Source organism: Diuraphis noxia, unplaced genomic scaffold (assembly GCF_037042655.1).
Source record: "Diuraphis noxia isolate RWA-SAM2 unplaced genomic scaffold, SU_Dnox_SAM2 contig0004, whole genome shotgun sequence".
Lineage (NCBI taxonomy): Eukaryota > Metazoa > Arthropoda > Insecta > Hemiptera > Aphididae > Diuraphis > Diuraphis noxia.
The window spans coordinates 54,277,951-54,304,575 of NW_028301714.1; the positions used below are offsets into that span (position 1 = coordinate 54,277,951).

Consider the following 26,625-nt stretch of genomic DNA (forward strand, 5'->3'; position numbering starts at 1 on the left):
TAACTATTAACTAGCTATATTTCTATATTGGATGATATACAAACGTTCATGTACCTACACGTCTTGTCGAAAAACCACAACCTCGTTTTTGAATACAAAGGTACTACATGACACTTAGTGGTGTAAATAAGAATTTGGTTGGGAGGGGGGAGGATTACATGTTTTTATCAAAATCTGTAAGCCTCATACAGTAACTTATCCCTACCCCACCAAGTATGAAATGTTAGCTCTGTTAGCAGTAATAAAATAAATGTTTTGGACGGATCTATTCCCCTTGATTACGCCATTGGTACCACTTATACGCATGCGTCGGTGCAACTAGATGATTACTAAGGGATGCTTAACTTTTGTTAGCCCCCCCCCCCCTCCACGGTCCAAAATTAATTAATATGTACTGGTTAATTTCTATGACAACACTAACAATAATTAGATTCGTGTACGGACTAACATAAATACATGATACAAGAACGATTTAATAGGTTACGCATTATAAATTTTTATTTCAGTAATAATTTATTAACATTATTAAAATGATTGTGTACAAGGAAGTAAAGTTATACTTTGTATGATTTTAGCACCCCAATATGTCTGATTGTGCCTATGCTTAAACATTTCTAGTAAGATTACAAAGATTATAATTTATAGTATAAATATATAATAATATTATATAGGGATGGAAGTTACGATGGTGCAATAGAGAGAGATGTTACCGGTGTGACGTGCTCTTAACAGCGACGCGGCCGACAGCCTGTGCGGCATGCGCCTATATGCCACGCTGCGTCTACGTGTCTCAATAAAGTATAAACGCAGCACCACAGATTGCCGGTATGCACGCCAGGGGCCGCCCCGCCCGTCACACGAACACTGCCGTGACCCGCGTCCACTCTGCCATAGTTTCGCGCTACACCGACCCTCGGCCGCTCCACTACACTAACCGCCGATGACACGGCTGCCAGGTCGTGACGTCACATAGCGGCGGCAGACAGCTGCTGCTGTATTGCATACCACGCGTACCTACTAGCTACAAAAAAAAAAAAAAAAAATACTCGGGCATAGCGTTAACGTAGTGCCGTAGTAGTACATCAATATCGTTCCAGCCGCTTATCGGTACGCTCGTCCGTTGCTACTGCGCCGTCCTCTACCCAACGTTATTCTTTTTCAAAGAATTTTTCGTTAATTATTACTGTCGATTTTGTTTCGATACTTCCATTTTAATACAATTAATTATTTTTCTCGTCACTTTTTTTTATTCACGCAGACGTGCGCTCAATCTTACGTCCAACGTCTTGGCAAAACCGCCGTAGTTACTGTGATAATAATTATCCCAAGACCGAAGAATTCGATTCGATTTCATTCGCTGGTCGTCCAGCTGCAGAATACATCACCGTACACGTGCTTGTTTGATGTTTGACAAGCGGCTGGTGTCTAACGTGCATCCGTTCATCCGGCGGATGAACATCGTCAAGACCAAAAATTTCGTTATTGCCGTGGCCGTCCGCTTGTACAAAGTGGTCACCAGCAAGATGGGTGTCAACGGTGCTGACAAACAGGTAATAACGGTAACGATAACAGCGGTAATGATAACGATAATAACGATGACTTCGACGATAGTAATGATAATTGATAATGATAAACGTGTTGTTACGGCGTTAGGTTTGAGAGTTTTAAGCGCCGAGGTGAATTTTGAGAACCTCCGGCTCTGAGTAGCGCGCCGGCGCGGCTACCGCCGTTTTGTTCTAATTCCAGCTCCGTATCCAAAGCATCCACGTCGCTCGTGCTTTTATTTATTTCCAGTTTCCGTGTTCGGATATACGTCAATTTTTTATTGACTGCTGCTCGTTTCGTTATTTTATTAACCGCACAACGAGAAAGAAAATCTTCAGATTTCCCACACCGGTAGTCGATGGATGCGTGTGAAAGTCTTGATTGATTCGTATTTATCATCATGCGAGATGATGACCTATTTTTATGTTGTAGCCGCACGGAAGTCGAAATATTACCTTTTGATTTAGTGTGATGCATAATTTATTATTTATTATGATATAATATACGAAATAATTTATTGTATCGTTTCGACATTCGATCGCTGTACGCTTAAAAGTAATTATCCAACAATTATTCTTCTGAATAATCGGAAAACTCAAGTCGTCATCGATCCGTCTAGGCAAGTTTAATTGAAATGTCGATAATAATTTATTTGATAGTTGACATTATTCATCGGTAATGTGTCATCCGTTTTATCATTTTTGAAATATACATATTTTTATTGATCATATAATTTTAATGACGAAATCGCATTTAATATATTCGGCGTAGCGAAAAACGATGTTATACCTGAGTGTTACAATTTTACGAGTGTTGAATAGTGTTGATATTTGTAGCTTTTTCTCGTCAAATAAGAATTAATTAGCTCTACCTGCATAATGGCTACTTTATTCACCGAAAACTTCAATAAGGATTTGGTTGCCGTTTTCTATAAAATTGTATGCAAGCTATATGAATGATACTTATAGATTGATACCTAATTGTAAAGAAAAGTAAAAACGCTTCAGAAAAAAATTTTCGCAGTAGTAAAATGATTTTCTTCGCTGTACTTGTAATTTTGATTATAAAATTAGTGGAGTAGATTTTGAATAGTTCGCATCTTTAAATAGTATCTAGATGATAATTGACACGCTTTAGGTTAGGATTACGGATGGGCCAACTAACCAAGAATATGCTATTATAGCTGAAATTATTTGAAAGATACATTTCAAAATAACTAAAGTTGGTAGAATAATTAAAATGTATTATAAAAATGTCGACGTTTAGCTGAAAAGCCTCTTAGGATTTCTAACTTTTTTTAATAAAAATAGTTCAAATCAAAAAAAGGGATTTTTCTATTTATATTATGTTGTATTAATGTATTATATTTAATATAGTATTTAACACAGAATATTTTTTTTTTCTAAGCATATTAATAAATATACCTATTTAATCAATAGTAATTTTTAAACCATAGAGAATGATATAATATATGAGTGTTGGCACACCTTTTAAAATGTTAATATCTGTATAGATTATATAGAGGTGGTACATTATGTCTAATGTCTGGCAAGCCCTTCGTATTGTTAAATAGTAAAAACTAATTGCAAGGCCGTTGTACCTACTTTGAATAACTATTACCTAGGTCAACATAAAATTAATAGATGGTGTGCTTCCTTATAAATTTATTATAGTCATTCGAAAAATTGTTATTTGGTTGCGATATGCGTTTTAAACTTTTAAAGTTTAATTGTTTACAGTTTGTATTTTACGTAAAATTTTAATGTGTGAACAACATCAAAGCTATTTATCATAATATAACTTGTTATTGTCTGTTGGAAGATTTACATTATATGAGCAACAATATCATTAACGTATCTTATTATTTTTAAGTAAACAAACAACAAACATTTATTAACTGAACTGAACTGAAATAGAAGTGATTTTAGGCCATTTACCCACATTTTACTCGGTCAACATTTTTACTCCCAAGCATGTAATTTACTCAAATCTCGGTCTTTTTTAATACTTGTGTAAACTGAATACTGGTCTCGTTTAAAATTAAACAGTAATCCAGGATATATTATTTTTAATATTTTGTTTTTAAAGCAAGTTATAAGTGTTTTAAAATGAAAAAAATTATTATTTATTATTTATTAATATTATACTGTTGCTGTAAGCTTTGTAGAGCTTCCCGTAGTATACATAATACATATCTAATATGTTAAACGTGTATGACTATGTAGTATGTGTACATCAGGATACCTATAGTTAAGTATTGTCTCAAGCAATGATAAAATATTAATTTTTGTTAAATATACGAAGGTACTAAAATCTAACAGTCTATTTCGTGTTTCGTTATTTTATCATTTTGTTAGCGATAATTATTTTTGATTTAATAGGTATGCTAATAAAAAATATTTTTAATTTATCAATTGTATATTTTTTACACTCAATTCATAGGTCATGCAATAAAGTAAAAAGTAATTGTTTTTTCAATGTCCATCTCTAATTTACATCAACGATGATTACACAAATAAATTCGAAGATAAATTACTGTTTTAATAATTAAAAAAGGTATTATATTTTTACTTTGGACAAAGTAAATAAAATTGTTAATGGTACCTAAATGGCTAAATAACATTACATTTTTCCTAATTATTGAGACCCTAGAGTTTCTTTTACTTAAGTTGTACAAACAATTATATATTGCCTAATACACAATTTTGTTCCATTCTCTCGTACTGAATGATTCTGTGAAAAAAAAATATATCATGCAACAAAAAAAAAACGATTTTTCGTAATATTTGAGAACATATTTGTTGATTGCTTACACGAGTATTTACATTGTTATTATCATATAATTATCAATACTTGAGGGTTAAAATATCTAAAAAAAAAAAATGGATCATGAATTCAATGTACATATTATATAAAAAAAAAATTGTATTACATCATTTAAAACAGTAATTAATATTTATATATTTATATATAGGTACCTATAATTAATTATTCTACGATTGTATAGGTTTAGAAAGTAGAAAGTACTGAACCAGTTGACTCCAAATTGTGCACACATCTTCCTTGAGTTTCGGGTAGGTACTGTTCTTTAATTCGTTTTTCAACACCTATTGGCTATAGCTGTTATATAGAGCGACCACCAGTACAAAATAATAAGCAATGTCTGTATACTCGTATTTGTAGCTTTTAAACTCAAAAGCTTTTCTTTTTTTTCTTATTTAATCACCATTTCAGTAGATTTGGTGAAAAAACCGTGAATTTATGTGTTCATATATTGACTCATGTGAGGTCATCATTTTGGATAGTGATATTTTCTTCTGATCGATTATTTGTCGTATGTTTTAAAAATTCTCCATTTGGACCAGACAAATTTGTTCGTTTAGGAAGATTGAAGTGGTTTTCGTCCGAAGTAGGGGATTGATACCATTATTATGCAGGGTTCGTATAATAATGGAACTATGAAGAGGAGAGTTGGTGGTTGGTTGGACAACAGATGTATTAGCATGAAACGTTGAACCAAATATGCTCATTAGGTTTAATATTGTTGATTTCGTAAAAGTTGTTACAGCTTTAGCACATTTCAACGGGTGCTAAAAATTTAAAGCCGGTAGTAGTGCTATGAATCTGTAGAATCATAACAGCTGGGTCATTAAAATAATCTGATAGGCATTCAACTATTTAAGATGTTGATAGATATAGGGTTTGGTGTAAATGAGTACTAGTTGATTTTGTAGAGGATTAAGGTATGTAGTGCTGATACCGGGACCTGTTGAATTAATTTCATAATTAATGTTATTACTTATTAGCATAGTTGTTGTTACTGCGCGAGTAATTATTGTCCGATGCCTTCGAAACGTTTATAGTGTCGATAGTGGAATTGGGTGAGGTAGTTTCATAGTAAAAACTTTGAATGTTTCTATCTATAGTGTTGGAAGAACGTCCAAAATTTATTTTGGATTTAGAGGAATAAGGCTAGATGGACTAGTGCAGGTAATAGAAGTTTTAGATTTTTAGGTATAATCTATTTTTTTACATTCTCAGTGGAGTCGATTTAATTTTGCTGATCGAAGGTATTGGCCTGTGTTACGGTCATCGTCGTCAGATGACTCGGCATTAAAAGCGTATTAAAATAAAAATGATAAAATTTGAGCGGTGCACTGCTGATTAAAATAACTAAGCATGATCTTAATTGAGAAAAAAATTCATGTTAAGTATATAAATATTGAAGGTTAAAATATATGTCTCATAAATAATACATTTTTATTACATACTATGGGTCCTCGTATAATTATACTTATATATAAGTGTACTATACTGTGTTAGAATCTTGTAGTTACCTGTTTTATAATTACCAATGGTGAGCGAATAAAAAAAAATATGTTAATTTGGCCATATTTTGGTTATGAAAATGCTAACTTTGTGGAGACAAAAATATATTATACCTACATTGGTAGTCGTTATAAATTTATTTGATTTTTATGCTATTTAGATTCTGAACTGAGAATTTAATGTATTGATATCACAATGTGTGGGTTTTTTTGTGTCTGCACAACATTTTAAAGCATTAAACTTCAATCAATTCAATCTTCAATGTAATACTCTTTTGGCTACAAAGTAGAACATTTTGGTATTTAAAGGTTCTTGAAATCAAACATTTTCTTAATAATTGGAAAAAAATAAGAATCAATTAGAAAAACAAAAATATAAACGAAAATATTTTCGACAAAATAGATAATTATTAGTAAATTCTTGTTGTAATTCAAAAGTGAATAAACATATATAAACGTATATTTGAAATTTTCGCCAAATGTCTAATCGCTATGATTATTGATCGTGCAAAGAAATAATGAGACTATTGTTTATACCTATTCAATAATAATTATTTTTTTGATATTTAAATTGAATACACTTTTTAAATTACTCTAGCTAGTAATACTGTATAGGTATTACGCCTTCGAGCCCAATGACTTTCTAATGTTGCCTGCTGGTCCACAAACCAAATTGAAAATTGTTTCTTGAAAATACATGGTTTTAATTTAATTCCTTTTACTCGCTTGCAGTGCCTTTAATCATATGAAGAGTAAAGTTGTAATTATCATGATATTTTAATTTTAATGATTTTAACTAATACCTATTGTATTATATAAATCAAAATTGAAATTGAAATTTATTATTATTTTTTTTTTTTAAATAACATACAAGTACATCTAACTAAAGTGCTGTATTAAAATATATAGGTACAACAACAACATATATAGTTACATAATGTCGGCATACGTATACACAGTTTGTTTAGTCATTCATAAATATGTATTCATTGCATTATTGCACATTTGACATATTGTATTAAACATTTTGTAACTGTATAATATTGGTATATTAGTACACTGCGCGCCGCAGAACCTATTTATTTATTTTAAACACAAACATATAGAACATAAAAGTGTTTAAATTTTAACGATTGATCTAAAAAATTGTTTAGTCACTTGACGATGTTTGTTATATATATGATATGTATATGTTCATACATCAAACATTTTGAAATAAATTCAAAATTGAAAATTTAGAAATTCTCCAATATGTTTTTCATTTTATTCATTTTATCTTTGGCTTTTATATAAATTGTAATATAAACAGTTAAATGATAATATAGATATCATTTTTATAAATGTCAATGTTTCTGAATAATTTAAATTTTTTTTAAATATGGATGACTTCATTTTGTATTCGGCAATGTGTTGCTATATTCTTTATAAACGATTTATTTGTATTTATCATTTAAACATAAAAGTTATTTCGGACAGTAAAAAGCTAGATAATCCAGTTTGACAATTAGTTGGAAATTATGCGCTAATTATTATTGACTTAATATTTTTCATCAATATGATAAATTATTTAAAACACTGATCAGTATGCATTCAGTGATAATTATTATTGTTTCTTAAAATGAATGAATTCAACATTGTACGATAAAATGTTTACTTTAATATAAAATTATATTATATATATTTTTAAACTGGTATTGAATATGTACGCAGTATACCTAAGGACAAAAATAAATAATTTTAAATTCAGTTTTCATGATGTTTTTTGGCTTTCGTGCTATAATATTATAATAGGTACAAATAGTTTTGTTTGTTGGTGAACACACCGTTAAATAGCCTTTGAACCGTTTTTAACATCTTAGTTTCAACCTTAAAATCACATCCTGCATAATTTTACTGAGTTGATATTATCTTATATTTAGTTACAATATTTAATTAAACCAAACATACACTTTTATGTACTTACCTGTTGGCTGTTTTATAGGTATTTACATTTTTCTATAAATATAATATACTAATTACGAAGTATTATATTTTTTTTAGGGTCTTGCCCAATACAACGATATGTTTGAAATGGCGACCAGACTTTGCAGGAGTTACTTACCCGGATCCTGGAAGAAGATAACATCTAAGGATATATCCGTGAAACGTATTAGGTAACTATTTTTGTCTATCATAAATATGAGGTTAGGCATTTACACTTAATAATTTAATTGGCTAAAGTGAAATAAATACTAGATAATATATTTTTGTTTGTATTGGACCGATTTACATTAAGCTAGATTTGAAAGTTATAAACATCCAAGAATTAAGTTTAATTTTAAACAGCGTGTGAACCACTCAATGAAAAAGAAAAACGAAATATCACTTAAACACTCGTTATATAACATTGATTGAGGTATACATTTGATATATAAACGTTTAATAAACTAGGTAGTAATAATATGTGTACACTTACCTTAATTTTAAAAATATTTAAAATTCATATTTTCCGTAAAAATTGAATAGAAATTATTATTTATAAAAATTTAATAATTATATCTAAAAAAATAATGCTAAGATCCTATTAATTTATTAGTTGCACAAATACTTCAAATTCATTATTAACAAAAAATATATAAATATGCATATATACGTATTTTTGTTTTTCTTACGTTTTAATTTTATTGATTATACATTATATTTATAGTTTATACATATTTAATATAGTTGATACCTACTAATTACTATTACATTAATATTTTAGAGATTTATCCTATTTAATATTTTTTTTTTATAACAATGATATTATTATTAATGTACATAACATTGTTTAAGTATAAAAAATACATTCATTGTTATATTATGATTTCAAAAATTTTAAAAATTTTTTTTTTATAACCTTATGTACTCGAGTAGATTAATCTAGTAAACAAAATTAAAACTTTGTCCTGTTAGCTGCAGTTATATTTTACGATTTGTTTTGTATTTATTTTCCTCCCTAGCTATTAGCAATTTTATGTATTTTTAAATTATTATGAATCTCGTTTAAAAAGTGAAAATAATAAGGTAATATCGTTATATTTTTTAATACCATATTGCTCATTCTGAAGCAAATATTCAGTTAAAATAATATGGTCGTAATATTTTGTTGAATTCATTGTATACTCCTATAGTAGTTCAAACTAAAAACGTTGCTTAGTGACTTTATGGGGGAGGGGCTGAATTCGTGCAGGTTATTGTGGCGCAGTATTATTTAACCGGTGGTGGTGGGATTTTAGGAGGTTTCATTCCTCAGTCACGTGTTAGTTTAGTATTATATACATATATATGTATATACGCATAATATTGATTCACAGGAGACGACGGTTTTTTGAGACGCAATAATAGAGGACGCGTGTACTACGAAGTCGACCCCATTTTACACGTATTTGGCGTTTAGCTATTGCCTATTAGGTGTCAGATGAAAAACAAATACTGTGCATATTTAATTTATTATTTGTTTTTTTGTTTCGTCAAAAATCGATAAACGATAAATTATAATTTCGTAACAAGCCGCGTAAGATGTACGTGTAAATTGACACTTGTCGACATTTTATTTGGTACATTCTTTTCACATTAGTCGTTGAATATAGATACTTGAATAATATTGTAATATAAGCGATAAGCCATGTTTATGTGATTCACTTTTGCAGGTGATGATTTTGTTTAAAACCAGAGTCATTCATAGTAAATAAAAGCTGAACGCTACCAATCTTCGTTCATTGTTCAATTTAAATGATAACTTTTTGTTGATTTCATGTTAGTTCACGATAACACTGTTAATTTTTCATTTACTGCGTGGTCTGTGGACTATGTGTGATTCATTTCAAATAATTATCAAAAGTAAATTGTGTAAATGTGGCTATTATATGTTTTTTTGTAACTTAAACCCGATATATATATATATATTGTTGATTATTGATCAACATTAATGCTCGTAAATACGATGACTAAAAGTCATCAATGATGAGTGATGACTGATGACTATACAATATTCACTGATGAAATTAATGTAAAAATATTCCGAATTTTTAAAATTGATCTAGGTACTTGCTTAGTTTTGCACTGAAGAAAAACGATATTCATTTACAGACGTATAGTGTATACATGAGGTGAATGTTTTTTATATACTTTATAGGTATTTAGTTATATAACAAGGTCATTTATATTATTAGGTAGGTTGTGTACCTAGACTGTAATATTTATTTAAAACAAATTTTTATGAATTATTTATTTTACATACAGTGCAATTAATTATAAAATTAAAATTATATAATAAAAGTAACATAATATGATTAAGTTGTGTAGTTGATGAATAAAAATACAAAAAAAGTCAGAAAAATGAAATAATATCATTATAAAATATTTTGTCTGACTTTCAAGTTGTAAAATCCTTTTTTTATTCTATGTTTTATTTCTTAACTATTCTCAGATATTCGGGATTTCTTTTAGGAAGCAAAATCTGACATTTTTAATACAATAGCATATTAAATAATAAATAACTCAGAATTTGTATCGCCTGCTTCTAATTCCGTGGATGGTTGATCAGTCATTATAGATCTGTATATTGAATATTCTGTATATTATTATAGGTGATTAAACAATAGTAAAATCATTTATGACATAAATATTCCATGGCCAAATCTAAACGTGTATTCACCTTCAAATATCCATAATATTAAAATTTTAAAAATTAACTTAACTTCAAGCGTAGGTAAAATTAGCTGTGACAGTTGCATAAAGATCGTATATTTTATATCTATTTTCAACAATAGTTTATGCGTTCTAATGTTTTCGTAGTTTTAAATTATTTAAATGATAACTGAATTAGTAAGGTATAACCGAGACCTTTTTTTATTTTGCAGTGGTGGATTGAGTAATTGGCTGTATCAGGTTACATTACTTAAAGGTAATGCTGATCCTCGCGATGTGTTGATGAGGTTATATGGCCAAACGCACGGCGAGAATGCTATTGAAAATATAATCACCGAGTCTGTGATATTCACATTGTTGTCGGAGCGTGGTTTAGGGCCTAAGTTGCATGGAATATTTCCTGGAGGCCGTCTTGAAGAATACATTCCGGTAAGCTCGTTCACCTTCAATAACGCATTTTGTAGTCATCATATAATTTTGTTTAATTGAACTAGTTAATTTAATTTAATGTGGGTTAATTATTTATTTGCCATGAAAAAAAAAATAATAATGCCAATTAAACGTTTAAACAATTAATATCAACTAATAAATTACGGATAGGTTTATTTTTCAAATAAAAAAACTGTTATGTTTTACATTTAAACTTTATAACATTATCTTAATGTTTAAATTGCAATTACCTATACCCAATATAATAATTAGGGCCCGGAATTATATGCTTTTAAAATATGCAAAAATATCTTAATAAAAATGCTTGTTTTTTAAATTTATTTAGTTTAAAAATGTATATAATTCATTAAATGATTAATATGGAACAACAAATGTATTAAATGCTTAGTTGGAAAAATGTAATTTTATTTTATAATGTATTCAACAGTATGTTGCATTTTGAACATTCACTCATTTAAATACAAAGTTATGAACAAAAATCAATTAAAACAAATTTAGTATTTTTTATAATATTTCAAAGTTACCTGGAGAATTATAGTTAACTACTAAAGACTTGGATACATCACACATGTTCAAATAAAAATACACGTCGGTTTTCAGCAAATATCGGAGCATCCTTAAAGTATACTTACCAAGCAACGGCATGTACGATTTTTCTTTCCACATTCGCGGGATTTACATAGAACATAGCGTTAAGTATTAACATTAATAACTTACTTAATACTATTTTTTTCGTAAATATATGCAAAAAATGCAATACCTATTAAATTTTGAGTACCAACTCATTAGGTTAAGATTCAAATTTGTGTTTTAAATATTTATTTTTTAATTTAATAAATAAAAATATGCAAACGTATATAATTCCAGGTCCTACTAATAAGTATAATAAATAAATGTGTATAAAATATTAATAATATACATATAAAAAAAACATATACACAAATATTTTTATGTAATATTAAATATTTTTATTTTTACTTATGAATTATCAGATTTGCCATTCTTAGTGTAAAGTTTAGGTATCAGTCAAGTCCTATTTCTCAATTTACTATAAACAAAAACTAACCGAATAAATTAAATTTACACATAAGATATTGGATATAGTAAATAAGAATAACCCGTAAATGAAATAATTGAATAACAAACATTTTTAAAAACAATATTCAAAACATAAAAGGTAAATAAAAATAAAATAATTTTTATCTTAATTAACTGTGTTAGCTACAGTTCATGCTTACTTTTGCTTATCTAGACGTAGGTGTACATTTAAATGTATTTTTTATAATATAATATGAATAACTTTTCGCATTTTTCAGCTTTGTTAAAATTTCTATAGAAAATATTAAAAAGAAAATTTAATTTTAACTGTTGAACTGATGCACGTTACATTTATTTATTTTTTTCACCAACGCTTATTTTTTTCATTTAAATTTATCAATGGTATATAAATATAAAATAATTCATTTTTTAAAATGGTTATTAATTATTTTAGTTATAAAACAAAAAGCTTTGTAAAGTTGATTTAATGTATTTTGCAACCTATAAGATTAAAATCATTTATACATCATTTACTTCTTAATAACCTAACCTTTGAATCGTCTAATGTTACTGAATACTGAGATAAATTTTAAATGATAGTTATTTATTTTTTTTTGTGGCTACTTGCCATTTGGCTATAGATATAAATAAAATATTTCATTCAATGTAGGCTATTTAAAAATTTAGGCCCACTGCTGTCATTTTACCAGTAATCGTCCTTGGGTTTTAAATGAAAAAAAATGCAAATAAACCTATATATATATATATCAACATACTTGAATGACGTTGGCATAACATATTCTAACGGCTTTTGGATATGTTGCTATTGTTCCAAAAGTCGAGCATAAATTTCAGACTCATGGGTCAAGTCCAACAGTTTACAATCTATGATGATAGTCATAGCTGATCAGTAAGTTGAGCTTTGAGTACATTAAGCACTTGATAGGAATATTTAGATACATTAACTCTACTATATAAGATATGTTTTAATGTATTTTTGTCCTAGATTTAGAACAAGTACACAAATTAATAAAACGTCCAATACTTCATTCAGAAGTCAACTATTGTTAAAAACGACATTCGTTTGGAATAAAATTATAATGTAATGTAAATTATATAAATCATATGTTTATGAAATCTTACAGGCTCGGTCAATGAAATCTGAAGAGTTAAGCGATCCAAAATTAAGCCTTATGATTGCAGAAAAAATGGCTGAATTACATCAGCTCAACATTCCAATCAATAAAGACTCTACATGGTTATGGGATACCATGGATAGATGGTTACAACAGCCAATTAAAGATGTTAATTGGTTAAGTGAAAACATGGAGCTCGGTCAGATACTATCTACAAATCTCAGCGATGAAACTCGTTGGCTTAAGTATGGATATAATCCATATTTTATTAATCTTCAAATGTATGTAGAAAATAATCAAATCATGGTTACTCTTTCAATTCTAGAAAACACTTGTCTAAGCTGAGGTCACCTGTTGTATTCTGCCACAATGATCTGCAAGAGGGTAATATTTTAATGAAGGAAAATGACCCCTCTGGATGTCGATCATTATGCCTTATTGACTATGAATACTGTGCCTACAATTATCGTGGTTTTGATATAGCTAACCACTTTGTAGAATGGACTTATGATTACACAAATCCCATTTATCCACATTACACAGTTAACCGAGAATTGTTTCCAACAAAAGACCAACAAGTAAACAGTGATTTATAAATATAGATTTATTAACCGATTTTTATTTATTTACTATTAATTATTTTAGATTGAGTTCTTGAAGCGATATTCTCATTGTATGGAAAATGAAGAATCAATAGAATTGATACTAAATGAAGTAAATCACTTTATTTTGGCATCACATTTGTTTTGGGGTATATGGAGTATTGTCAATAGTCGAATGTCAAAAATTACTTTTGGATACAGGGTAAATATTTATGCTTGTGTTTTTCTTTCAATTTGCCCTTTTAAAAATAAATGGATTCATTTAATGATTTACAAGTTACAACCATTTAAACTTGCCTGAATTTTGATGAATTGTTTATTTTTATTTTTCATCAAAATCTTAACATATTTTTTTCTTATTTCTAATGTTTTACCATAACACTTGCTTATTTTTGAAATTTTTTTAGGAATATGCAATGGAACGACTCAAATCATATTTTAAGCTCAAAGAAAGTTTAATAAATAATAAATAGCATGTAACACAGAAATACTTTGAGTACTTATGAAAGAAATAGGTTAATCGTAGACAAATATGTTTCAATATTCTGGTGAAGACTGATTTATATTTCAAAAGTTTGGTCCTTAATTTTATTTGTCTAATTATTTTGTCATGTTCACTCACATAATTTTTATTTAATTGTTCTTAAACTTGTTATGAGCTTCTTTTATACACCAATGTTATATTAAAAAATATAATAATAGTTTTTATTTTTGACTAATAATTAAGACCAGTATCTATTGATTTTCATATTGTTCAACATATTTTGTAAAATTAATGAAAACCAATTGTTCTTTATTCTGGTGCTAAGTACTCATATTCTGATAAATAGTAATCATTATACATTTGTGAAGTTACAAATTGTATAATGTGAAGAAAAAAAACTAAATTATAAGTTGTGCAATAATTATTATTATTATATCAAGAACATGTTCATTATTGTACTTAAACAAATTTAAATATTATAACTATGAAGTCCATCCTGTACTTTTTATATATTGCTATCGTGTGTCCTATTAGCTGTTATTATATGTAATTTAAATGTGATTTACTTTTTTTTTTTTTTTAACTAAAAGGCTTTTTACTGTGTATTTATGTCTGTTTAGATCTTTAGGAATTTTCTGTTTCATTTTGATTGGGTACATTATCCTGTAGTATTTATTTGTTAGTAGTCATTTTTTGTGATGGTTTATTATCTAACTTATTAATGAGAGAGAACCAAATATTATGTTATTTTTAAGGAATAATGAATGGCTTTGTAAATTATTATTAAGGATATTAAATTTGATTATACCTATACAAAAAAGTACAAAAAAATTGATGTATAAATTGTATACATATACATTGTACATTGTATGATATAATTACATACATATATTTATAGCATAAGATAGTAAGACACATACATATCAAAATTATAAATTTTTGTGATTTAATAAAATTTAAAATTATTACATTTTTGCAAAATGAATCTATTTATCTGATATTGGACTATTGCACTTGTTGTTTAGGAAAATTTACACAATTGTTAAACAAATTATTTTTTTAGCACACACAAGAGTAGATTATTAAATGTACAAGTTTATATTAAAATATGACATTTGTTGACTTTTGTCATTAATTTTCTATTACACATTATTCAATGATCGCACTATTTTTCATCAAATCATATTTAATTAACTGCAATAAAATATAAAACTATTTGTATATTTTTGAATCATAAACATCAATTTTATTTTATCAAGAAAATAAGATATTTGTCGGGCTTACACATGTTTTTATAATTTCATTATTATTGTTTTATTACACAAGATTATAGATATTAAAATTAAATTAAAAATATCTTTGTAATTATCTAAATTAACATAATATTACAAAATTTGGGTTGTTGGGCTGATATTAGTTTTTGTTTTCCTCATTTTATTTGTTCCTCAGTTAATATTATTGTTTATTGTAATTGGTCACACTTTTTTTCTATGGTTTTTCCGTGGTTGAACTAAACTTAGTTAGCTTACTATTATTCTACAGTTTATACATTTTTTATGTTTTAATCTTTATTATTATAAGTAAAAACTATAGTTTTTTTTTTTTTATTATATAATATAAATATATTATACTATGTTTAAATTTAAGTTTTAATTAAACATTCTTGTATATTTGAAAATTATTGTCATACATTTTTTATAATCTTAATTCAATATTATTCTAATTCTGAAATCCAAAATTATTCAAACAAAGCATATCGTATTTATAATTTGTACTATAAATTATCATTTACTTTAATAGTTCATAGTACATAGATATATATGTGTTAGATGTTTAAAACATAATATCCTACAACATAATATATGGGAATTACATGTTATCTAATTTAAAAATGTGATTATTGCATTAACACTAATCACTATTGTGGTTAAGAAATTATTAGGTCCCTTTATTATGGTCCTATTAATAGTTTTAGTTGCTATTGATAAATCTACTGATGGTCATAAAACAGATGTAAAAGTACTAAAAATACAGACTTCTTTACTAACTATAGAACTTTATATAGAAGTCTGTGACTAAAAATAACAAATTATAATAATTTGAAATTGATTACCTACTTGCTTGAAAAATTAATAAAAACTTAAAATTAGTAGTGACTTATGTAAACATTAGTAAAAAAGCAGATCCAACTATTAAGTGTTAGCTTAATGATTTCCTTAGATCAATTTTTAAACCAGAGATTATCATATTCAGTTCAAAATACATTCAATATCAGTATGTTGTATTATTATAAAAATTAAATTTAAAATTAACTTAAATTATTGGTGATTTTATTGCTATAGATAAATGTTATGTTCATATTAGGTATTATAATTTATAAACTAAACATAAAATTATTAATGTATAAACAAAGTTATTATAAATTTATGGTAGAGTTTTCTATCACTCTTCTACAGTTTTTGAAGTTCTACAGATGGGTATGTCTCCCTTGACCCCACTCCAAAAAAATTTTTTGTTTGACAAAACAATGTCACACATTCATTATTCTGATTATGTATTTGGCGGCACATGAAGGTAAGAATGTATATAGATTATAAACGTGTCGTCTATATTTTATTTACACTTTCCCAGAAGGAATATACAATTAGTTATTCAATATTTAAACTCTATACCGATACACTTCTCTAGATTTTACCAAGAATAATTATTTTTATTTTATTGTTTATAATTGTTCATACTCATTTTCTAGTCTTCATACAATATCCTACAGGCTATAGAATATTATAGGTATTATAAGTTTGTAAGATTCAAGTTTTTACTAACAAACCTTCAAATTGCCTATAATAAACTCCTTAAAAAACATTCTGTTAGTCTGATGTACACAAAATAGGTACATAATATTACAATGCGACTATAACGGAACGATATTCATTATTTTAGTTTAGCAACCTATAGATTTTTTGAAAACGTGTGTTTTTGCATGCTTTGTAAGAATATAAAAACAAGTGAGAGAAACTTCGTTTTAAAGTTAGGTATCGGAAAAAACCGACCGGTAGTGACTAGTGACTACGCGTGTTTTGGCACTCATCAATACGCTCCTCGGCGCCGTCGCTCCGCAAATCTAAAATATCACTCGACTTGTTATGCAAAACCACATATAAAATAGGTAACAGGAACATATGAAATGTATAAATAGGTGAAAAATTTAATTGAAAATGTCTAAAAACGTTGCACATATGGCATATTGCATATATGATATAGGCATATGTTGCATGTATAGCATTCATTTACGACGCCGTGTAAAATGATTGCCGAGCGTAAAATAAACGTAACGGAAAAACTGTACTTTTTGAAGTTTGTTTGAAGTTTTTTAATTTTTTTGTCGGAGAACCGCGGCAACATGGGCCATTGGGTGTCGGGTGGTGACTGGTGAAATTTTTTATTACATTTTTACAAAACATGATTTAAAACAAACACTATATAAAACAAACAAAAATCGACAGGTTGCAAAACTAAAATTATGCCCTATTCATTGGTTACACACTTACACTACCCAAAACGGCATGTCGGCATAACTGCATAAGAAATATATTTTATGTAAAATCAATAAATATTCTCAACTTAATGTGTTATTCACAACAATAATTATAGTTTATTAAATTACTTTAATATTCGCTATTCCCCATTTAACTGAATGGCGAATGTCAATAAATTAATAATTAATAATAATTAATACTAAAAATTCTGAAAAATTTTAGGAAAGCAAAAGTCCATTTATTAATTATGCCTATGGTTCTAAATTTGGTATGATTCCGTGTGTCTTCGAGAGAGAAAAACAAATAGTATGCTGATGACATCTTAATCGTTAAGTTAACATTATACATTTTTAAGTTATATTATATAAACAATAAAAATATTAATTTAATTTAAGCAAACGTATAATATTGTATAGTCTGTATACACTGTGATTTATAATATATTTAAAATTTATATGGCGCTCCTGAAGGCTGAGTATTTCGGCGTTCTAGGCAATTCCACACATGTAAGATAGGTAATGTATCCATTTTCTATATAACCAAAAAAAAAAAAAAACGTTATTTGGTCATGTGAACGTGGCAATGTAAATTTTTAAATTGTGTAGGTGATACGTGGATATAAAAAGGTTGAAAACCGCTAGCTGGTATAGATATCGATTATCGATATGCTACCTATATATTATATTATATAGTTCATTAATTTACGCTCTGAAATAGATACCTAGATGGTAAGTGGTAACAGTTTCTGCAGTTAATCTTAGCCAACTTAAACAACAAAACTCGATGCTGGTCGACAAATAATTTGAAATTAGAATTTCCATGAATTTGTTGGTTTTTAGAGTTTTGATCTTATTTTGATTTACCATCATCGTCCAGGCCTCCAGGGTCTTAGAATTTAAACTGTTTACAATACATAGTATTAAATATACGTACCAGTTATGTGTATCTTTTCTTCACAACTAATTACGGTAGATTTTGGTTATTTTTCAAGTTTCAATTGCAAATTCTAAAGAGAAAATAACATGAAAGAATCACGATTATTATTTTCATAATTCAGGATAATATGATCGATGATTATTGATTAGGCTACGTTTGATTGTTTGAATCACATGATTAATAGATTTGAAATTAAATACGTGCAGGCAATGTAGTAGGTACCTATTTCGAATAATAACTGATATGTACCTATACTATACCTACCTACATACTAAAATTACATTTTTAGTTAAATATTTAATGTAATTTAATATTTATTATTGTGGTGTTTGGTGTTAATCATTAATTATTACAGTTATATATTCATTTATTTGAATTAGATAGGATTAACTCAAATAAGAACCCAATTATATGTATAATATTGCTGATAGTGATTAATTTATTATACCTACATTATAATATTGTAATATTGTAATATTATTATATTAGTATACTATAGTATAAAGTAAGTACTTAATTGAAAATCAACAATTAACTTATAAATTACGATTTGTATACAAGTACAATATTATATATATTGGTATTTTACTAGGTTATTGACTATAAATTTATTTTTTTCCGAAGAAAAGCATCATTATTATAGTATTATAATTAAAAGTATCTAAAATAAAATTGTTTTTAGTTTTTTAAATATTTTATTAGAAAATTCATTTTTCTTAGAATTCTAAGAATTAATTAAATTTTAAATTAATATAATAAGTAATTAGTACAAGTTGATTGGGGACAATTAACGTATGGTCGAAAAGACGTTACCAAATGATCTCGTTCTTTAGTCTACCATAGAACAATACATCGACAATGTTTTAAACCACAATTCGAATATACCGCAACCCTGGTAAGCACTGGCTGTTATCTTTTTAGTACTTTTTCGCTATGTATTCCTGATTAGGAGTTGGTAATATATTTTAATACTTTGTTTTTTTACATTGGTTCATCGTTGATTGTTTTCGAGTTATGTGTTGTATTTTCATTTTTCAACGGTTAATTCGTCGTTCGTCTATATTGAGTTACATTGAACATTTAGAATTAGTTTAAGGTCCGTTTATCTTCGCCATTGTAGAAAACAAAGACTACAGCGGGCGTGTATGGCTTTAGCCGCCGTACAGACGTCTCCGACTATAGGGACTTTGCAACAGAATTCGGTGAGTACCTTACATTATGCGTGTATATAATAGTTCAAAATGATATTTTATACACAATAAGGTGACCAATATAATATATATTGTTTGTAAAAAATAACTTTGAATGAGTGTATTTTTTTCTGTTTTGGCATTATAAGTTTGCAGCTAAACAATATTTAGGAAAATTGATTTTTATGTTCATGAACTTTTCATTATTTTCTGTTTAAGTTTTGAATTATTTATTGTTTTGATTTAGCATATTATTAAAAATTATTAGAAATAAATTTATTGCCCATGTTGTGAGCATTTATCTATTTTTTTAAAAATTTACGTGATCTCCTCCACAACTTTATTTATATTCTATAAATACAATATACATTTTTTACAAATATCATGGATTATATATATAAGTGTTTTATTATAAAAAAAAACTTAGTGTAATTTATTAATAATTATGTATAAACAAGGAAATCATTATTTGATATTATACATTACATCTTGTTATAAGTTATGTGTTAAGTTTTTATTCTAATATAATTCTACTGGTAATATTTTTTATATTCGAGTACCTTTATTGAGGATTTCTTATCATCATTTTTCAATTTTTTGAGTTTTATGTATTATAACTTTTTTTGTAGCATCAATAGTTATAATAAAATCAGTATTTAAATATACAAATAATTAGTAAAGGATATAAAAATGTACTTCAAATGTGCATTTATGATTACTATGTAATTTAGAAAAATTGTGAGGGGGCACAATGAACATTTTCTTTAAAAAAGTATGATTCTGGATCGTTGAATTATTTTTTTTTATACAAAAACTACATTAAAGTATTAAATAAGTATGAATATTGGTATCTATATATATATATATATATATATAGATTATTATATTTTGGTTAGTAAAATATGATATTGTTTATTATGTAAGTACATTTTAAAGTAATTACACATTGTTAAATAAAAAAGAAATTAAATGAGAATTATAGTGTAACAGGTTACAGGTATGTAAACAAAGTTGACCTAGATTAATTAAATAACTAGAATTTATTCAGTGTAACTGATTTGGTGGGTATTTTGTTGTAATTATAATATGTTAATTCTCAGTTAATGTTTTGTTGTAAATATTCAAGAAATAAAAAAATACAGTAAGGTACGATTAATATGTATTCACATCTTTTTTGTATTTTATACAAATGTAATGTATAAATTGGGGATAAATATTGCATTTTTTATTTTTTTGGTTATAATTTATAAGTTATAATGTTCTGAATATTTATTATCTATCAGCATATTTTATTTCTGTTATATTTTTATAATTCGTTTAATTATACATTTTATTAATAGGAATTTAACTCAAACCACTAATTTTGATTTTAATATTATATGGCATATAAACCAATATAAACTATTTATTATACATAATATAGTATTATTAAAATATAACGTCTTATTATCAAAATTTATTTTGGTGTGTTTATGTTGAGTTGAATGTTGATCATAACTATAGTTACCATAATTTATACTACAGCTATAATTTCATCAAAATGTTCAAGTTATTAAAATTCAACATAATGCTGTTTCATATATTGTATTATGTTCTATAGAACAGGAAGTATACTAAAAGGGTGTGTAGTTTTGATACACTTAGGTCTGTACGCCTTCCCCTGATTGGTCCAGTTATGGAGTTTTCTTTAAATTCATTAATATTAGACTTAGTAAGGATTGTGTTTCTTTTAAATGGTAGATACCATCTTGATTTTATAAACTTAATTCAGAATTGAACTTGTTAGCGTGTTTGGAATATTAATGTGCAAAATCAGTATATAATATTAATTTATTCCTTCATTTGTATTCTCTAAGCTTCAGAAAACTGGAATTTGTTATATGATATGGAAATTGATATCTTTTCACAGAACAATAAAATGTTAAGGCTATATTAAAGAATTAACTCAATAGGTATTATATTTTGCTAGTTAAAAAATATATATTTACTTATATTAAGAAATTGATTTGTTTTTATAGAACATTTTCACTTACTTCGTAACTAATATATTTTTAACACTTAACCTTATGACTATTTGGGTGAGCTCACTAAGCTCTATGACAAATTAATTCCTATTTATACTTATATTTATAATTCAGATACCCAAGTATGAAAGAATATTATATTCAAATTTCCTCAGTCAACATAATTTTTCCAAACATAAATGTATTTTATTTCTTTTTACTCTATAGTTAAGATTTGTGACTAGCATTTTGCATTATCATTCATCTTTGTTTCCTTAGTAAGTTTTAAAATTTTTTTTGTAGTTTCTGTAGGTAGTTCTTAGTTTGTAGGTACATAACATAGGTTTCTATATTATCAGTGGCGCCAAATTAAAATAAAATTATGAGGGGGGGCAAAAATTATTCTCATTACCCATCATCGTTTGGCGTTTGCCCCATACACTCGTACAAACCTTTTATATTTTTGTTGACTATACATACTTATTCTATAAAGGCAGTACTATAATTTATAATTTTTTGGGTAGGTATCTACAGACTTCTGCCAACCGAATAAAGGTGGCTCAGTCGCCCCTTTTGAGTTATAGGTTCGGTACTACTGTATATTATAGCTCAGTATTTTATCTTACAGTAACATTAAAACAAATAAACTTGGTTTTATTATTTTTATTTCAAATACTTATTACTTGGTGATTATCTTTTTTTTATGTATTTCATACAAGTATAAGGTCTATGATTACATAGTGAATTCAGTATTTACCTATAGTTCGCAGCTAACACGTTTCATGCGTGTCTACTGTCTATTGTTGTCAGTGCTATATTTTTTTAAATTGAATGCTTAAAAATAATTTCACTCGACTTACTTTAAAGATTATTCCTTAATCCTTGTTACTGTTATTTTTCTTTGTTTTGTTAAAAAAATCGATTCATTTGTTGGCTCTTCCCCCCCCAGCTTCAATATGGCCAATTTTCCGGATTAAAATCACGTGGTCGTGGCGATGATCGCGACTGCCATTTAAGATAATGGAGACCCGAGACGAGACCACAATTTAATTATAATAAAATAAATTGCGCGTTAACGCATATAGGTTTCCCGGCCAAATTAAACAATAAAAACAATGATAAGTTTTGAGGCTTCCCACCTGGGAAAACATTAAAATATATCGTTCAGGTCTCACTATCGGACAATAATCGTAATATCGTCTCGATTTCCGCGTAGCGCGCGCCTCGTGTTAACGACAAAGCATGATGTTTGGTGGTGGTGGAAGCAGTGTCGGCCTCGTCCAGCTGAACTCGCGGGCCCGTAGTGTGTCGTCGCCGGCGCGTCAGTCAGTCGTCTGCGTGACTGCTGTTGTGTTTACATAGCGTCTGTTAGCCGCTCTCAAACGCTTTAGCACGTGTGATCGCGGTGTGCGCGTGTGATAAATCGTGTGCGGATTTGATCGTTTTTCGAATTGTTCATCGTAAACGCATTTGACCTCTTGTCTTGTGTAGTCGTTTTCCGATCGAATTTCTTTAGGCAATAAATCCGTTCGCCGCGATGAATCCGTCGTCGTCGTCCCGGATTCTCGCCTCAGCTGGTAGCTTTCAGAACGGGTATTGAGTTCGTGATCGTGCGGCGTATTGTTATTATATTATATACGTATCGTACTTTACGAATATTTGCGGCTGTTGTACTGCGTTAAGCGTTAGTTTTGGGTGTACACTGTGCTATGATGTTGTACGTCTTGCCGCCACCGTCAACCGCCAGTCCACCGTCCCCATGGTCCACAATATTATGCGACGATGGCCGGCCGTCGTCGGTACGTGGCAGTTTTGGTGGCCAGCAAGATCCGGCGGCGGCCAGCGGTGGTCGGCTGACGTACAGACGGAATGCCAGCAACAACAGGCGGGTCAAAGCGTGGCTGAACGCCGTCCAAAAGAACAACCGTCCGCCTCCATCTAGGAAACCTTCGGTGGACGCTGCTGGGCCCGAGGTACGTTTGACATTTTGGATGGTTTAGTGCTTCTGGGGGGGGGGGGGCTTGAACATTGTATCATGTCCAACCGACACTAAAAAAATGTAATATGTATTATTGATGGATTATCGCAAATAATTTCAAGTATAAATAAACGTAGTATATAAAATATACACCTACATTCAAAGATAGAGTCTAACACTTTTATTTAATTATATTAAAAAGTGTAATATTATAAAGTACATCAAGATGCCGTTTACGATCCATTTGGATAGTTTGGATCGCGATGGTTTTTTATCGTTTAATCTCATTTATTATCATAATTATATTGTACCTATATAATAAACACCTATTAATTTGCAGATACTCTTCGCGATGACATTTGATTTTTTTTATCATAAAGTGTTGGTCCCTGATACCGGTTTAAAACGTACTTCCAATACTTCCATTACTGTTTTACAGTTTTACTGTATAATTTATACCTACATTTTGTTAGCTTCAAATTTGATCGTACCTTAATGTATATGCATGTGTTTTAATATTAATATAATTATATTTATTATTATAAATTATAAAATAGAAACATTATATATGTCTTATGTTTACGTATAATTTAAAAAAAAAAATTTTCGTGTTATTTGGAATGTCGTTTCCTTCGCCATTTATATGTACGCGAAGACATTTGAATAAAACGTTAATCAGTACCTAACGGTTTATTTTTAAATTGTAAGCGAAGCTAATAACCTGGCAATAACGTTAATACATTTTTTAGGTCGTATGTTTTTAATATTTTCAGAGAACTATGTATGTTTATAAATATTTAAATAATAAATTTACATCGTGGTACCTAACTTATCGGATAAAATTTTATAATTTTATTCTTGCTAAAACTATGAATTTACATGATATCTTTAATTATATTTGTTAAAAACTTAAAAATTTAATATGAATAATTGTTATTAATGTTTAAAAATAACGGATAATTTAGTAATTAGACACCTCCAAGGGTTGTTTTTTCTTTCTAAACTGTACAACATTGTACTCATATACTATCTTGTATAGCTATTTAACATTATTATTATTATTATTATTATTTTTTTTTTTTTTAAATAACGACAGTTTGCAGTTCTCAGATATTGTCTCTGTCTAAGATTATAAATTATATAAACTAATTATGATGATATATTATTATAGAAATGGTACCTATTTTAAATTCACATTATTATCCATTTATTATAACCATTAATCAATTAACCTTACGTTCACACATATTATTCATATATATATATATTTTATATTATATTTATAATATATATTAATAAAAGGTAATTTGTATGTGTAAGTGATGAACAGCTTAGTATATCGCACCATCAGTTTTTAAATTTGGTTTATAGATAATACTCAAGGATGTGCACTTAGAAGTCAATTTTTTAAATTTTGTAGTTTAAAGAAGGGCTCTCCGAAAACTTAAATTTGTTGTTTGTATAGGGTTGCCATTGGTTATAGAAACTAAAATAGTTATTATAATTGGATATAATTTTAGAACTTTATTTAATATTTGGTTGAAACAAAACAAATAGGTGTGTTAAAAAATGTGTATAGTTTACATTTACGGAGCTTATATGATTCTCGTGTTGATGCTCGGGCAATTAATTGGTCACAGGCAATAACGCCGTACAGCATCAGCAGTACCTAATTACCTATAAGCTATAATATTATTATACTTTTGTACATGTCATGTGACTGATATTTGATTGAATAATAACTTATTCAGAGTTATATAATAATATATTTTATTTTTTTTTGGGGTTTTTTCCGGCCTTCAAGACCATCCCGCAAAACAAATTTCCCTCCAATTTATTCTATCCTCCGCCATTTCTCTCCAGTTTGCTCCTGGATCAACCTCTTTAACATCTTTAACATCTTTCCTCCCACAATCTTCCCATCTTAGGCGTGGTCTACCTAGTGGTCTCTTTCCTTTCGGTTCTTCCCTGATTACTGTGTTAATCATAGCGTCTTTTTTCCTCCAGGCGTGGCCTGCCCACAACAGTCTTCTTTTTTTGATTTCGTTTGAAATACATGGTCTCTGAAACAAGTTCTGTAGTTCTTCATTGGTTCGAATTCTCCACTCTTGGGTTCTTGAGTCGAAACAATAAGGTCCGTATATACGTCTTAACATTTTTCTTTCAAATGTGTCTAGTTTTAATTCCTCTATTTTTCTTGGTGCCCATGTTTCTGACCCATATAGGACGACAGGGTGTATTAATGTCATGTATATCTTTATTTTTAAGTTCAAAGATATTGATCTCGATTTTAACATGGTTCCCACACCAAAATAGCAGTTATTGGCCAGTTGCATTCTTTTGGAAATCTCTACTTTTAACTCATTGTCCTGAGTTAAGAGGACACCTAAGTATTTAAATTGTGGAACTCTTTGGAATACTCGTATAATATGTCCATCTACATTCATACTCTCCCCGTGACAATACGTCCTGTCTTTTCTGTTTAGTTTCATATATTCTGTCTTTTTATCATTTATTCTGAGACCAACTTTATTCGCCACATCCATCAGTTTTTTACAATGTATTTTTACTATTTCGATATTGTCTCCTAAGATGGCAATATCGTCGGCATATGCTAGCAGACTTATCTTTGACTGTCCTAAAGTTACACCTTCTGATATGTTCATATAATATATTAATAATATATTAAAAATATTAATAATATGCTGAAATCGTCTTTTTATTATAA

At 28.1% G+C, this 26,625-nt stretch overlaps 2 protein-coding genes and 1 long non-coding RNA gene across 5 annotated transcripts in view; 2 read left to right on the forward strand and 1 right to left on the reverse strand.

The window, feature by feature from the left end:
* Window positions 1–1,072: 1,072 nt before the first annotated feature.
* Window positions 1,073–15,985, forward strand: LOC107173359 (choline/ethanolamine kinase). 2 transcript variants are annotated; one of them, XM_015523871.2, is made up of 7 exons: window positions 1,073–1,550; window positions 7,914–8,026; window positions 10,757–10,973; window positions 13,178–13,413; window positions 13,494–13,746; window positions 13,814–13,972; window positions 14,178–15,985. In XM_015523871.2, the coding sequence occupies exons 1-7, from the start codon at window positions 1,404–1,406 to the stop codon at window positions 14,241–14,243; spliced, it is 1,191 nt and encodes a 396-aa protein (XP_015379357.1). In that variant the 5' UTR covers window positions 1,073–1,403; the 3' UTR covers window positions 14,244–15,985. The 2 variants fall into 2 exon arrangements, with proteins under 2 accessions (XP_015379357.1, XP_089082635.1); XM_089226509.1 differs by lacking the exon at window positions 1,073–1,550 and adding an exon at window positions 2,023–2,164.
* Window positions 15,986–16,108: 123 nt separating this feature from the next.
* LOC107173350 (uncharacterized) lies at window positions 16,109–23,175 on the reverse strand. Its single transcript, XR_001506365.2, has 3 exons — window positions 22,780–23,175; window positions 18,724–18,796; window positions 16,109–18,321 (listed from the first exon to the last, which is right to left on the reverse strand). It is a non-coding gene; the product is annotated as an uncharacterized LOC107173350 (long non-coding RNA).
* ssh (Protein phosphatase Slingshot) overlaps window positions 19,691–26,625 on the forward strand; it is an 83,825-nt gene continuing 76,890 nt past the window's right edge. The window contains exon 1 of one of the 2 annotated variants that reach the window (XM_015523859.2): window positions 19,691–19,928. In XM_015523859.2, coding sequence (XP_015379345.2) covers window positions 19,872–19,928 — 57 coding nt within the window. In that variant the 5' untranslated portion in view covers window positions 19,691–19,871. Of the gene's footprint in view, window positions 19,929–23,221; window positions 23,893–26,625 lie in introns of those variants that run through there. The other variant, XM_015523858.2, reaches the window with a different exon arrangement.